At 48.1% G+C, this 14,823-nt stretch overlaps 1 protein-coding gene across 2 annotated transcripts in view; it reads right to left on the bottom strand.

The window, feature by feature from the left end:
• Positions 1–14,823, bottom strand: part of SEH1L (SEH1 like nucleoporin) — a 215,494-nt gene that overhangs the window by 157,176 nt on the left and 43,495 nt on the right. For both annotated transcript variants that reach the window (XM_063923419.1, XM_063923420.1), the window contains exon 4: positions 6,406–6,617. In XM_063923419.1, the coding sequence (XP_063779489.1) occupies positions 6,406–6,617 (212 nt within the window). The remainder of the gene's footprint in view (positions 1–6,405; positions 6,618–14,823) is intronic.

Consider the following 14,823-nt stretch of genomic DNA (forward strand, 5'->3'; position numbering starts at 1 on the left):
ACTTGCATGGGTTTCCTCCGGGTATACCGGTTTCCTCCCACAATCCAAAAATATACTGGTAGGTTAATTGGATCACAACAAAAAATTAACCCTAGCATGAATGCGTGTGCATGTACATGTGGTGGGGAATATGGACTCTAAGCTCCACTGGGACAGGGAATGATGTAAACGGTCAAATATTCTCTGCAAAACGGTGCGGAATATGTGTGCACTATATAATTAAACTCGTAATAAATGAATATTATTTCCCATAGTGAGCCCCTGCGCACTATTATCACACATTGCACTGCTTTAAACTGCAGCATGTCTAACTATCATCAGCAGTCTTTTGTAACAAGCATTTGTAGAACAATTGTTCTAACTCCATAAAATATGGTTCTTAATTGTATTAACTATTGGTGGGAGCACATTGATGAACTCACATTTAGGGGCTTAAAACAATGGAATTTGATTTTAAAATCATAGTAAAACCAATAAAACACTTGTATACATTTCTTACAGTATTACTGAAATATACTTGACTGTATAAAGCAATATATATATATATATATATATTATATATATATATATATATATATATAAAACTTGTTTTGAAAACAGTCATCACTTGTGTACGGTATACTCTTCATAACTAATGTAATAAATAAGATTTTACTCACCGGTAAATCTATTTCTCGTAGTCCGTAGTGGATGCTGGGAACTCCGTAAGGACCATGGGGAATAGACGGGCTCCGCAGGAGACTGGGCACTCTAAAAGAAAGATTAGGTACTATCTGGTGTGCACTGGCTCCTCCCACTATGCCCCTCCTCCAGACCTCAGTTAGGATACTGTGCCCGGAAGAGCTGACACAATAAGGAAGGATTTTGAATCCCGGGTAAGACTCATACCAGCCACACCAATCACACCGTATAACTCGTGATACTATACCCAGTTAACAGTATGAAATATAACTGAGCCTCTCAACAGATGGCTCAACAATAACCCTTAGTTAGGCAATAACTACATACAAGTATTGCAGACAATCCGCACTTGGGATGGGCGCCCAGCATCCACTACGGACTACGAGAAATAGATTTACCGGTGAGTAAAATCTTATTTTCTCTGACGTCCTAGTGGATGCTGGGAACTCCGTAAGGACCATGGGGATTATACCAAAGCTCCCAAACGGGCGGGAGAGTGCGGATGACTCTGCAGCACCGAATGAGAGAACTCAAGGTCCTCCTCAGCCAGGGTATCAAATTTGTAGAATTTAGCAAACGTGTTTGCCCCTGACCAAGTTGCAGCTCGGCAAAGTTGTAAAGCCGAGACCCCTCGGGCAGCCGCCCAAGATGAGCCCACTTTCCTCGTGGAATGGGCTTTTACTGATTTCGGATGCGGCAATCCAGCCGCAGAATGCTCCAGCTGAATTGTGCTACAAATTCAGCGAGCAATAGTCTGCTTAGAAGCAGGAGCACCTATTTTGTTGGGTGCCTACAGGATAAAAACCGAGTCAGTTTTCCTGACTCCAGCCGTCCTGGAAATATAAATTTTTAAGGCCCTGACTACGTCCAGTAACTTGGAATCTTCCAAGTCCCTAGTAGCCGCAGGCACTACAATAGGTTGGTTCAAGTGAAAAGCTGATTCCACCTTAGGGAGAAACTGGGGACGAGTCCTCAATTCTGCCCTATCCATATGGAAAATCAGATAAGGGCTTTTACATGACAAAGCCGCCAATTCTGACACACGCCTGGCCGAAGCCAAGGCCAATAACATGACCACTTTCCACGTGAGATATTTCAAATCCACAGTTTTAAGTGGCTCAAACCAACGTGATTTTAGGAAACTCAACACCACGTTGAGATCCCAACGTGCCACAGGAGGCACAAAAGGGGGGCTGAATATGTAGCACTCCCTTTACAAATGTCTGAACTCCAGGCAGTGAAGCCAGTTCTTTCTGGAAGAAAATCGACAGAGCCTAAATCTGGACCTTAATGGAACCCAAGTTTAGGCCCATAGTCACTCCTGACTGTAGGAAGTGCAGAAAACGACCCAGCTGAAATTCCTCTGTTGGGGCCTTCCTGGCCTCACACCACGCAACATATTTTTGCCAAATACGGTGATAATGGTTTGCGGTTACTTCTTTCCTGGCTTTTATCAGCGTAGGAATGACTTCCTCCGGAATGCCCTTTTCCTTTAGGATCCGGAATTCAACCGCCATGCCGTCAAACGCAGCCGCGGTAAGTCTTGGAACAGACAGGGCCCCTGCTGTAGCAGATCCTGTCTGAGCGGTAGAGGCCATGGGTCTTCTGATATCATTTCTTGAAGTTATGGGTACCAAGCTCTTCTTGGCCCATCCGGAACCACGAGTATCGTTCTTACTCATCGTTTTCTTATTATTCTCAGTACCTTTGGTATGAGAGGCAGAGGAGGGAATACATAAACCGACTGGTAGACCCACGGTGTCACTAGAGCGTCCACAGCTATTGCCTGAGGGTCCCTTGACCTGGCGCAATATCTAGTTTTTTTGTTTAGGCGGACGCCATCATGTCCACCTGTGGCCTTTCCCAACGGTTTACCAACAGTTGGAAGACTTCTGGATGAAGTCCCCACTCTCCCGGGTGTAGGTAGTGTCTGCTGAGGAAGTCTGCTTCCCAGTTGTCCACTCCCGGAATGAACACTGCTGACAGTGCTAAGACGTGATTTTCCGCCCATCGGAGAATCCTTGTGGCTTCTGCCATCGCCATCCTGCTTCTTGTGCCGCCCTGTCGGTTTACATGGGCGACTGCCGTGATGTTGTCTGATTGGATCAGTACCGGCTGGTTTTGTAGCAGAGGCCTTGCCAGACTTAGGGCATTGTAAATGGCCCTCAGTTCCAGAATATTTATGTGTAGGGACGACTCCTGACTTGACCAAAGTCCTTGGAAATTTCGTCCCTGTGTGACTGCCCCCCAGCCTCGAAGGCTGGCATCCGTGGTTACCAAGACCCAGTCCTGTATGCCGAATCTGCGGCCCTCTTGAAGATGAGCACTCTGCAGCCACCACAGTAGAGATACCCTGGTCCTTGGAGACAGGGTTATCAGCCGATGCATCTGAAGATGCGATCCCGACCACTTGTCCAAGAGGTCCCACTGAAAGGTTCTTGCATGGAACCTGCCGAATGGAATTTTGCTTCGTAAGAAGCTACCATTTTTCCCAGGACTCGTGTGCAGTGATGCACCGATACCTGTTTTGGTTTCAGGAGGTCTCTGACTAGAGATGACAGCTCCTTGGCTTTCTCCTGCGGGAGAAACACTTTTTTCTGTTCTGTGTCCAGAACCATCCCCAGGAACAGTAGGCGTGTGGTAGGAACCAGCTGTGACTTTGGAATGTATAGAATCCATCCATGCTGTTGTAGCACTTCCCGAGATAGTGCTACTCCGACCAAAAACTGCTCCTTGGACCTCGCCTTTATAAGGAGATCGTCCAAGTACGGGATAATTAAAACTCCCTTTTTTTGAAGGAGTATCATCATTTCTGCCATTACCTTGGTAAAGACCCTTGGTGCCGTGGACAGTCCAAACGGCAGTGTTTGGAATTGGTAATGGCAATCCTGTACCACAAATCTGAGGTACTCCTGGTGAGGATGGTAAATGGGGACATGTAGGTAAGCATCCTTGATGTCCAGGGATACCATGTAATCCCCCTCCTCCAGGCTTGCAATAACCGCCCTGAGCGATTCCATCCTGAACTTGAATTTTTTTATGTATGTGTTCAAGGATTTCAAATTTAAAATGGGTCTCACCGAACCGTCCGGTTTCGGTACCACAAACAGTGTGGAATAGTAACCCCGTCCTTGTTGAAGTAGGGGCACCTTGACTATCACCTGCTGGGAATACAGCTTGTGAATTGCCTCTAGCACAGCCTCCCTGCCTGAGGGAGTTGTCGACAAGGCAGATTTGAGGAAACGGCGGGGGGGAGACGCCTCGAATTCCAGCTTGTACCCCCGAGATACTACTTGAAGGATCCAGGGATCCACCTGTGAGCGAGCCCACTGATCGCTGAAATTTTTGAGGCGGTCCCCCCCACCGTACGTGGCTACGCCTGTGGAGCCCCCGCGTCATGCGGTGGACTCAGAGGAAGCGGGAGAAGAATTTTGGTTCTGGGAACTGGCTGACTGGTGCAGCTTTTTCCCTCTTCCCTCGTCTCTGTGCAGAAAGGAAGCGCCTTTGACCCGCTTGCTTTTCTGAAGCCGAAAGGACTGTACCTGATAATACAGTGCTTTCTTAGGCTGTGAGGAAACCGGAGGTAAAAATTTTTCTTCCCAGCTGTTGCTGTGGATACGAGGTCCCAGAGACCATCCCCAAACAATTCCTCACCCTTATAAGGCTCTATGTGCCTTTTAAAGTCAGCATCACCTGTCCAGTGTCGGGTCTCCAATACCCTCCTGACAGAATGGACATTGCATTAATTTTGGATGCCAGCCGGCAAAATATCACTCTGTGCTTCCCTCATATATAAGACGACGTCTTATGTTCGCAAAATAGTATCCCTGTTTGACAGGGTTACAGACCACGCTGCAGCAGCACTATCTGCAGGTCTCAGTCTAGTACCTGAGTGTGTAAATACAGACTTCAGGATAGCCTCCTGCTTTTTATCAGCAGGTACCTTCAAAGTGGCCGTATCCTAAGACGGCAGTGCCACCTTTTTTGACAAACGTGTGAGCGCCTCATCCACCCTAGGGGATATCTCCCAGCGTAACTTATCCTCTGGCGGGAAAGGGTACGCCATCAGTAACTTTTTAGAAATTACCAGTTTCTTATCGGGGGAACCCACGCTTTTTCACACTTCATTCACTCATTTGATGGGGGAACAAAACACTGCCTGCTTTTTCTCCCCAAACATAAAACCCTTTTATAGTGGTACTTGGGTTAATGTCAGAAATGTGTAACACATTTTTTATTGCCGGGATCATGTAACGGATGTTCCTAGTGGATTGTGTCTATGTCTCAACCTCGTCGACACTGGAGTCAGACTCCGTGTCGACATCTGTGTCTGCCATCTGAGGGAGCGGGCGTTTTTGAGCCCCTGATGGCCTTTGAGACGCCTGGGCAGGCGCAGGCTGAGAAGCCGGCTGTCCCATAGCTGTTACGTCATCCAGCCTTTTATGTAAGGAGTTGACACTGTCGGTTTATACCTGCCACCTATCCATCCACTCTGGTGTCGGCCCCACAGGGGCCGACATCACATTTATCGGCATCTGCTCTGCCATCACATAAGCCTCTTCATCAAACGTGTAGACACAGCCGTACCGACACACCGCACACACACAGGGAATGCTCTGACTGAGGACAGGACCCCACACAGCCCTTTGGGGAGACAGAGAGAGAGTATGCCAGCACACACCAGAGCGCTATATAATTTAGGGATTAACACTATATTGAGTGAATTTTTCCCAATAGCTGCTTGTATATACAATATTGCGCCTAAATTTTGTGCCCCCCCTCTCTTTTTAACCCTTTGAGCCTGCAAACTACAGGGGAGAGCCTGGGGAGCTGTCTTCCAGCTGCACTGTGAAGAGAAAATGGCGCCAGTGTGCTGAGGGAGATAGCTCCGCCCCTTTTTCGCGGACTTTCCCCCCGCTTTTTTATGGATTCTGGCAGGGGTATTTATCACATATATAGCCTCTGGGGCTATATATTGTGATATATTTGCCAGCCAAGGTGTTTTTATTGCTGCTCAGGGCGCCCCCCCCAGCACCCTGCACCCTCAGTGACCGGAGTGTGAAGTGTGTATGAGGAGCAATGGCGCACAGCTGCAGTGCTGTGCGCTACCTTGGTGAAGACTGATGTCTTCTGCCGCCGATTTTCCGGACCTCTTCTTGCTTCTGGCTCTGTAAGGGGGACGGCGGCGCGGCTCCGGGAACGAACACCAAGGACGGGTCCTGCGGTCGATCCCACTGGAGCTAATGGTGTCCAGTAGCCTAAGAAGCCCAAGCTAGCTGCAAGCAGGTAGGTTCGCTTCTTCTCCCCTTAGTCCCTCGATGCAGTGAGCCTGTTGCCAGCAGGTCTCACTGTAAAATAAAAAACCTAAAATAAACTTTCTTTCTAGGAGCTCAGGAGAGCCCCTAGTGTGCATCCAGCTCGGCAAGGCACAGAAATCTAACTGAGGTCTGGAGGAGGGGCATAGTGGGAGGAGCCAGTGCACACCAGATAGTACCTAATCTTTCTTTTAGAGTGCCCAGTCTCCTGCGGAGCCCGTCTATTCCCCATGGTCCTTACGGAGTTCCCAGCATCCACTAGGACGTCAGAGAAATGTAAGGTAAAGGCATATACACACAATGCAGAAGCAGATATAAGGACATATTATACAGTCATTCTTATTTTACCGTGTTACAAATTCTACACACATTGCAGATTCATTAGGACTAGGAAACCGCTCAGACTAACCTGGAAGGATTCCAAGAAATGCAACTGCAGCTCAACTTGCAGGATATTTCATGCTGCAGAGACCACTGGCTGAGGTTCATGACATCGGGGGCCTCATACACTCTTACCACACCATCTGCAGAACAGGTGGCCAACATTAAGCCCATGTGTTTGGGGGCAAATTTGACATCAGTGACAGATGTTCTGCTGTCCACAAGTGTAGTCCTCTTAACCTAAAAGTGAAGTCATGACACGTACTTCAAAGGACAGATCTGTTAAGGATTTATTTATTTTTTTCTTAGGACTGGTTGTAGCTTTGCTTTTTCTTTGCACTGGTTGTGGATACTTACACATTGCAGCACATGAACACTTACTCTAAAGCTAAGTTCTTCTGATCACTAAATTCCAAATACTATTTTAATGTTTGTGTAAGTAAATATTGGCCCTGTACCAGAGGCAGAACTCTGGGAGGCAACGGAGTCATCTGCCGCCGGGCTCCTGCTCTGAAGGGGGTCACCTCTCCTCCCATTCTGTGACACCATTGAATTAAGGGGGTAATTCCAAGTTGATCGCAGCAGGATTTTTGATAGCAATTGGGCAAAACCATGTGCAGTGCAGGGGAGGCAGATATAACATGTGCAGAGAGAGTTAGCTTTGGGTGGGGTGTGTTCAATCTGCAATCTAATTTGCAGTGTAAAAATAAAGCAGCCAGTATTTACCCTGCACAGAAACAAAATAACCCACCCAAATCTAACTCTTTCTGCACATGTTATATCTGCCTCCCCTGCAGTGCACATGGTTTTGCCCAATTGCTATCAAAAATCCTGTTGCGATCAACTTGGAATTACCCCCTAAGTTAATTGATAGCTGCCGCTGTCTTTTCAGTGGCCGACTTCCTCACTGGTCCCTGCACCTTACAAATCACACCCACTTTATTATACTGAATATACACTTTTTACGAGTGTCATACCCAGGATTAGAAACCACGACTTATTACACTGGAAGCAGACACCTTACTGATGGAGCTATTTGCTCCTGTTTAGGAATTATGAGAATTCTAACTATATGAAGATACTTCTCTGACAATTACACGTAACTTCATATAGTTAGAATTCTCACGCTTCCTCTACAGAAGCAAATAACTCCATCAGTAAAGTGTCTGCTGTTAGTGTAACAGGTCATGGGTTCTAATCCTGGGTGTGACTGCTAAGAAATGTGTGATTTAAAATGAAAGACAGTTAAATGTATAAATACAGTATATAACACTCCACACACACACACATATATATATATATATATATATATATATATACGCACACATACATACATATATACGCACACATACATACATATATTTATCTTGATATAGGAAATAGGGGGGCACCAATATTTATCTTGCCTCCGGGCGACTGTGACGAACTTACGCCACTGCCCTGTACTCTAATGAAATGGAAAGTAGTGGTTTTATTATCCCATTGGGATTGAAATAAGAAAATTCAGTATCCCAACCCTTAAAACTTGAACACACAACACAAATCCCTCAGACACAAAAATTGTGCAATTTAAAAATAGACAAACCAGAAATGAGGTAACATATTACCATTTTAAGACAAAAAAAATTAATATGACAAATACAGACTTAGGTTGGGTACATACTTGCACAATGGGGGTCATTCTGACCCGTTCGCTCGCTGTGCCCGTTCGCTCGCTGCGCCGGCGCATGCCAGACGGCCGAAGGCCGTAGCAGGGATGCGATCGCCTCTGCTTGATTGACAGGCAGAGGCGATCAACGGGCGGAACGGCGGCGTTTGGCCGCCGTTTCGTGGGTTTGGTCCGGCCAACGCAGCGTGGCCAGACCAAACGCAGCCGCTGCAGGCCGGGGAGCGATGAGTAGCTCCCGGCCAGCACGCTAAAGCTGCGCTGGCCGGGAGCTACTCTTGAAGTGCAAAGGCATCGCCGCTGTGCGATGCCTTTGCACTTCTGCGAGGGGGGGCCGGACTGAAATGCGTGGCAGGCTAGCCCTGTGCTGGGCGTCCCCCCGCATGTCAGGGAAGAAGATCGTAGCTGTGCTAAATTTAGCACAGCTACGATCAACTCGGAATGACCCCCAATATCTGTACGATATGCCGTTTCTGGACAAATCGGAACAACATATTGTGTGGAACGTACAGTGTGTACGGTCAATTGGCACTCCGGTAGTTCGTATACAATATCTTCTGGTTGGCTGTGCTGCACGGGCAATCAGAAGATATCGTGTACGATGTGGTGCAGTAAAATGAAGGACGCAATGAGATATTGGGCCTAATTCAGACCTGATCGGTAGCAGAGGAGTGTATTTTAGCTGTGCAAGTGTGCAAACGCATGTGTAGTAGAACTGTACAAACAGATTTTGTCCAGTGTCTGCACAGCCCTGGACTTACCAGCCGCAGCAATCACATCAGCCTGTACGGGACCAGAATTGACGTCAGACACCCGCCCTGCAAACGCTTGGACATGCCTGCGTTTTTCCAAACACTCCCAGAAAACGGTCAGCTGCCACCCACAAACTCCTTCTCCCCGTCAATCTCCTCGCGAACGCCCGTGCGAATGGATCCTTCGCACAAACCCATCGCTGAGCGGCGATCCACTTTGTACCCGCGCGACGGGCCTGCGCATTGTGGTGCATATGCATGCGCAGTTTAGACCTGATCGTCCGCTGTATGAAAACGCAGCCTAGCGATCAGGTCTGAATTACCCCCATTGTTCATAAAACTGAACAGTGTGTACAGCCAATCTTGCTTTGTCCAGGATGAAGGGAATTTGTCCTGGCCATTGTGCCAACAGCCCGTCATTCTGGTGTGTACCTGGCCTTAATATCAAGGTTAAAATTATATAACTGACTTTTAATTAGTGATGAGCGGGTTCGGTTTCTCGGAAACCGAACCCCCCCGAACTTCACCCATTTTACACGGGTCCGAGGCAGGTTCGAACCTTCCCGCCTTTGCTCGGCTAACCCGAGCGCGCCCGAACGTCATCATCCCGCTGTCGGATTCTCGCGAGATTCGGATTCTATATAAGCAGCCGCGCGTCGCCGCCATTTTCACTCGTGCATTGGAGATGATAGGGAGAGGACGTGGCTGGCGTCCTCTCCGTTTATTGTTGAACTTGATTGCTTAATTGTAGGGAGGACTGGGGAGCAGCTGTTAGGAGGAGTACAGTGCAGAGTTTTGCTGATCAGTGACCACCAGTTTTATCTGTTCTCTGCCTAAAAAAAATGCTCCATATCTGTGCTCAGTGTGCTGCATATATCTGTGCTCACACTGCTTAATTGTGGGGACTGGGGAGCAGCTGTATTATATAGCAGGAGTACAGTGCAGAGTTTTGCTGACAGTGACCACCAGTATACGTTGTCTGCCTGAAAAACACCTCATATCTGTGCTCAGTGTGCTGCTTTATTGTGGGGACTGGGGACCACCAGTATAAATAAGATTTTACTTACCGATAAATCTATTTCTCGGAGTCCGTAGTGGATGCTGGGGTTCCTGAAAGGACCATGGGGAATAGCGGCTCCGCAGGAGACAGGGCACAAAAAGTAAAGCTTTTCCAGATCAGGTGGTGTGCACTGGCTCCTCCCCCTATGACCCTCCTCCAGACTCCAGTTAGGTACTGTGCCCGGACGAGCGTACACAATAAGGGAGGATTTTGAATCCCGGGTAAGACTCATACCAGCCACACCAATCACACCGTACAACTTGTGATCTAAACCCAGTTAACAGTATGATAACAGCGGAGCCTCTGAAAGATGGCTTCCTTCAACAATAACCCGAATTAGTTAACAATAACTATGTACAATTATTGCAGATAATCCGCACTTGGGATGGGCGCCCAGCATCCACTACGGACTCCGAGAAATAGATTTATCGGTAAGTAAAATCTTATTTTCTCTATCGTCCTAGTGGATGCTGGGGTTCCTGAAAGGACCATGGGGATTATACCAAAGCTCCCAAACGGGCGGGAGAGTGCGGATGACTCTGCAGCACCGAATGAGAGAACTCCAGGTCCTCCTTAGCCAGAGTATCAAATTTGTAAAATTTTACAAACGTGTTCTCCCCTGACCACGTAGCTGCTCGGCAGAGTTGTAATGCCGAGACCCCTCGGGCAGCCGCCCAAGATGAGCCCACCTTCCTTGTGGAGTGGGCCTTTACAGATTTAGGCTGTGGCAGGCCTGCCACAGAATGTGCAAGTTGGATTGTGCTACAGATCCAACGAGCAATCGTCTGCTTAGACGCAGGAGCACCCATCTTGTTGGGTGCATACAATATAAACAACGAGTCAGATTTTCTGACTCCAGCTGTCCTTGCAATATATATTTTTAATGCTCTGACAACGTCCAGTAACTTGGAGTCCTCCAAGTCACTTGTAGCCGCAGGCACTACAATAGGCTGGTTCAGATGAAATGCTGACACCACCTTAGGGAGAAAATGCGGACGAGTCCGCAGTTCTGCCCTGTCCGAATGGAAAATCAGATATGGGCTTTTGTAAGATAAAGCTGCCAGTTCTGACACTCTCCTGGCCGAAGCCAGGGCTAGAAGCATGGTCACTTTCCATGTGAGATATTTCAAATCCACCTTTTTTAGTGGTTCAAACCAATGAGATTTTAGGAAGTCCAAAACCACATTGAGATCCCACGGTGCCACTGGAGGCACCACAGGAGGCTGTATATGCAGCACTCCCTTAACAAAGGTCTGGACTTCAGGGACTGAAGCCAATTCTTTTTGAAAGAAAATCGACAGGGCCGAAATTTGAACCTTAATAGATCCCAATTTGAGACCCATAGACAATCCTGATTGCAGGAAATGTAGGAATCGACCCAGTTGAAATTCCTCCGTCGGAGCACTCCGATCTTCGCACCACGCAACATATTTTCGCCAAATTCGGTGATAATGTTGCACGGTTACTTCCTTCCTTGCTTTAATCAAAGTAGGAATGACTTCTTCCGGCATGCCTTTTTCCTTTAGGATCCGGCGTTCAACCGCCATGCCGTCAAACGCAGCCGCGGTAAGTCTTGAAACAGACAGGGACCCTGCTGAAGCAAGTCCCTCCTTAGAGGTAGAGGCCACGGATCTTCCGTGATCATCTCTTGAAGTTCCGGGTACCAAGTCCTTCTTGGCCAATCCGGAACCACTAGTATCGTTCTCACGCCTCTTTGCCGTATAATTCTCAATACTTTTGGTATGAGAGGCAGAGGAGGAAACACATACACCGACTGGTACACCCAAGGCGTTACCAGCGCGTCCACAGCTATTGCCTGCGGATCTCTTGACCTGGCGCAATACCTGTCCAGTTTTTTGTTGAGGCGAGACGCCATCATGTCCACCATTGGTCTTTCCCAACGGGTTACCAGCATGTGGAAGACTTCTGGATGAAGTCCCCACTCTCCCGGGTGAAGATCTGCTGAGGAAGTCTGCTTCCCAGTTGTCCACTCCCGGGATGAACACTGCTGACAGTGCTATCACATGATTCTCTGCCCAGCGAAGAATCCTTGCAGCTTCTGCCATTGCACTCCTGCTTCTTGTGCCGCCCTGTCTGTTCACATGGGCGACTGCCGTGATGTTGTCCGACTGGATCAACACCGGTTTTCCTTGAAGCAGAGGTTCTGCCTGGCTTAGAGCATTGTATATTGCTCTTAGTTCCAGAATGTTTATGTGAAGAGACGTTTCCAGGCTCGTCCATACTCCCTGGAAGTTTCTTCCTTGTGTGACTGCTCCCCAGCCTCTCAGGCTGGCGTCCGTGGTCACCAGGATCCAATCCTGTATGCCGAATCTGCGGCCCTCCAATAGATGAGGACTCTGCAGCCACCACAGAAGAGACACCCTTGTCCTTGGAGACAGGGTTATCCGTAGGTGCATCTGAAGATGCGACCCTGACCATTTGTCCAACAGATCCCTTTGGAAAATTCTTGCGTGGAATCTGCCGAATGGAATTGCTTCGTAAGAAGCCACCATTTTTCCCAGGACTCTTGTGCATTGATGTACAGACACCTTTCCTGGTTTTAGGAGGTTCCTGACAAGCTCGGATAACTCCTTGGCTTTTTCCTCCGGGAGAAAAACCTTTTTCTGAACCGTGTCCAGAATCATCCCTAGGAACAGCAGACGAGTTGTCGGCATTAACTGGGATTTTGGAATATTCAGAATCCACCCGTGCTGTTTTAGCACTTCTTGAGACAGTGCTAATCCCATCTCTAGCTGTTCTCTGGACCTTGCCCTTATTAGGAGATCGTCCAAGTATGGGATAATTAATACGCCTTTTCTTCGAAGAAGAATCATCATCTCGGCCATTACCTTTGTAAAGACCCGAGGTGCCGTGGACAATCCGAACGGCAGCGTCTGAAACTGATAGTGACAGTTTTGTACAACGAACCTGAGGTACCCCTGGTGTGAGGGGTAAATTGGAACGTGGAGATACGCATCCTTGATGTCCAAGGATACCATAAAGTCCCCCTCTTCCAGGTTCGCTATCACTGCTCTGAGTGACTCCATCTTGAACTTGAACTTCTTTATGTACAGGTTCAAGGACTTCAGATTTAGAATAGGCCTTACCGAGCCATCCGGCTTCGGTACCACAAAAAGAGTGGAATAATACCCCTTCCCTTGTTGCAGAAGAGGTACCTTGACTATCACCTGCTGAGAGTACAGCTTGTGAATGGCTTCCAAAACCGTCTCCCTTTCGGAGGGGGACGTTGGTAAAGCAGACTTCAGGAAACGGCGAGGTGGATCTGTCTCTAATTCCAACCTGTACCCCTGAGATATTATCTGCAGGATCCAGGGATCTACTTGCGAGTGAGCCCACTGCGCGCTGTAATTTTTGAGACGACCCCCCACCGTCCCCGAGTCCGCTTGAGAAGCCCCAGCGTCATGCTGAGGCTTTTGTAGAAGCCGGGGAGGGCTTCTGATCCTGGGAAGGAGCTGCCTGTTGCTGTCTCTTCCCTCGACCTCTGCCTCATGGCAGATATGAATAGCCCTTTGCTCTCTTATTTTTAAAGGAACGAAAGGGCTGCGGTTGAAAGGTCGGTGCCTTTTTCTGTTGGGGAGTGACTTGAGGTAGAAAGGTGGATTTCCCGGCTGTAGCCGTGGCCACCAAATCTGATAGACCGACTCCAAATAACTCCTCCCCTTTATACTGCAAAACTTCCATATGCCGTTTTGAATCCGCATCGCCTGTCCACTGTCGCGTCCATAAAGCTCTTCTGGCCGAAATGGACATAGCACTTACCCGTGATGCCAGTGTGCAGATATCCCTCTGTGCATCACGCATATAAAGAAATGCATCCTTTATTTGTTCTAACGACAGTAAAATATTGTCCCTGTCCAGGGTATCAATATTTTCAATCAGGGACTCTGACCAAACTACCCCAGCACTGCACATCCAGGCAGTCGCTATAGCTGGTCGTAGTATAACACCTGCATGTGTGTATATACTTTTTTGGATATTTTCCATCCTCCTATCTGATGGATCTTTAAGTGCGGCCGTCTCAGGAGAGGGTAACGCCACTTGTTTAGATAAGCGTGTTAGCGCCTTGTCCACCCTAGGAGGTGTTTCCCAGCGCTCCCTAACCTCTGGCGGGAAAGGGTATAATGCCAGTAATTTCTTTGAAATTATCAGCTTTTTATCAGGGGCAACCCACGCTTCATTACACACGTCATTTAGTTCTTCTGATTCAGGAAAAACTATAGGTAGTTTTTTCACACCCCACATAATACCCTGTTTAGTGGTACCTGTAGTATCAGCTAAATGTAACGCCTCCTTCATTGCCAAAATCATATAACGTGTGGCCCTACTGGAAAATACGGTTGATTCGTCACCGTCACCACTGGAGTCATCGCCTGTGTCTGGGTCTGTGTCGACCGACTGAGGCAAAGGGCGTTTCACAGCCCCTGACGGTGTTTGAGTCGCCTGGACAGGCACTAATTGATTGTCCGGCCGTCTCATGTCGTCAAACGACTGCTTTAGCGTGTTGACACTATCCCGTAGTTCCATAAATAAAGGCATCCATTCTGGTGTCGACTCCCTAGGGGGTGACATCCTCATATTTGGCAATTGCTCCGCCTCCACGCCAATATCGTCCTCATACATGTCGACACACACGTACCGACACACAGCAGACACACAGGGAATGCTCCTAACGAAGACAGGACCCACTAGCCCTTTGGGGAGACAGAGGGAGAGTTTGCCAGCACACACCAAAAGCGCTATATATATATATATATCAGGGATAGCCTTATAATAAGTGCTCCCTTATAGCTGCTTTGTTATATCAAAATATCGCCATAAATTTGCCCCCCCTCTCTGTTTTACCCTGTTTCTGTAGTGCAGTGCAGGGGAGAGACTTGGGAGCCGTCCTGACCAGCGGAGCTGTGAGAGGAAATGGCGCCGTGTGCTGAGGAGATAGGCCCCGCCCCT

The sequence above is a fragment of the Pseudophryne corroboree genome, chromosome 5 (assembly GCF_028390025.1).
Source record: "Pseudophryne corroboree isolate aPseCor3 chromosome 5, aPseCor3.hap2, whole genome shotgun sequence".
Taxonomy (NCBI): domain Eukaryota; kingdom Metazoa; phylum Chordata; class Amphibia; order Anura; family Myobatrachidae; genus Pseudophryne; species Pseudophryne corroboree.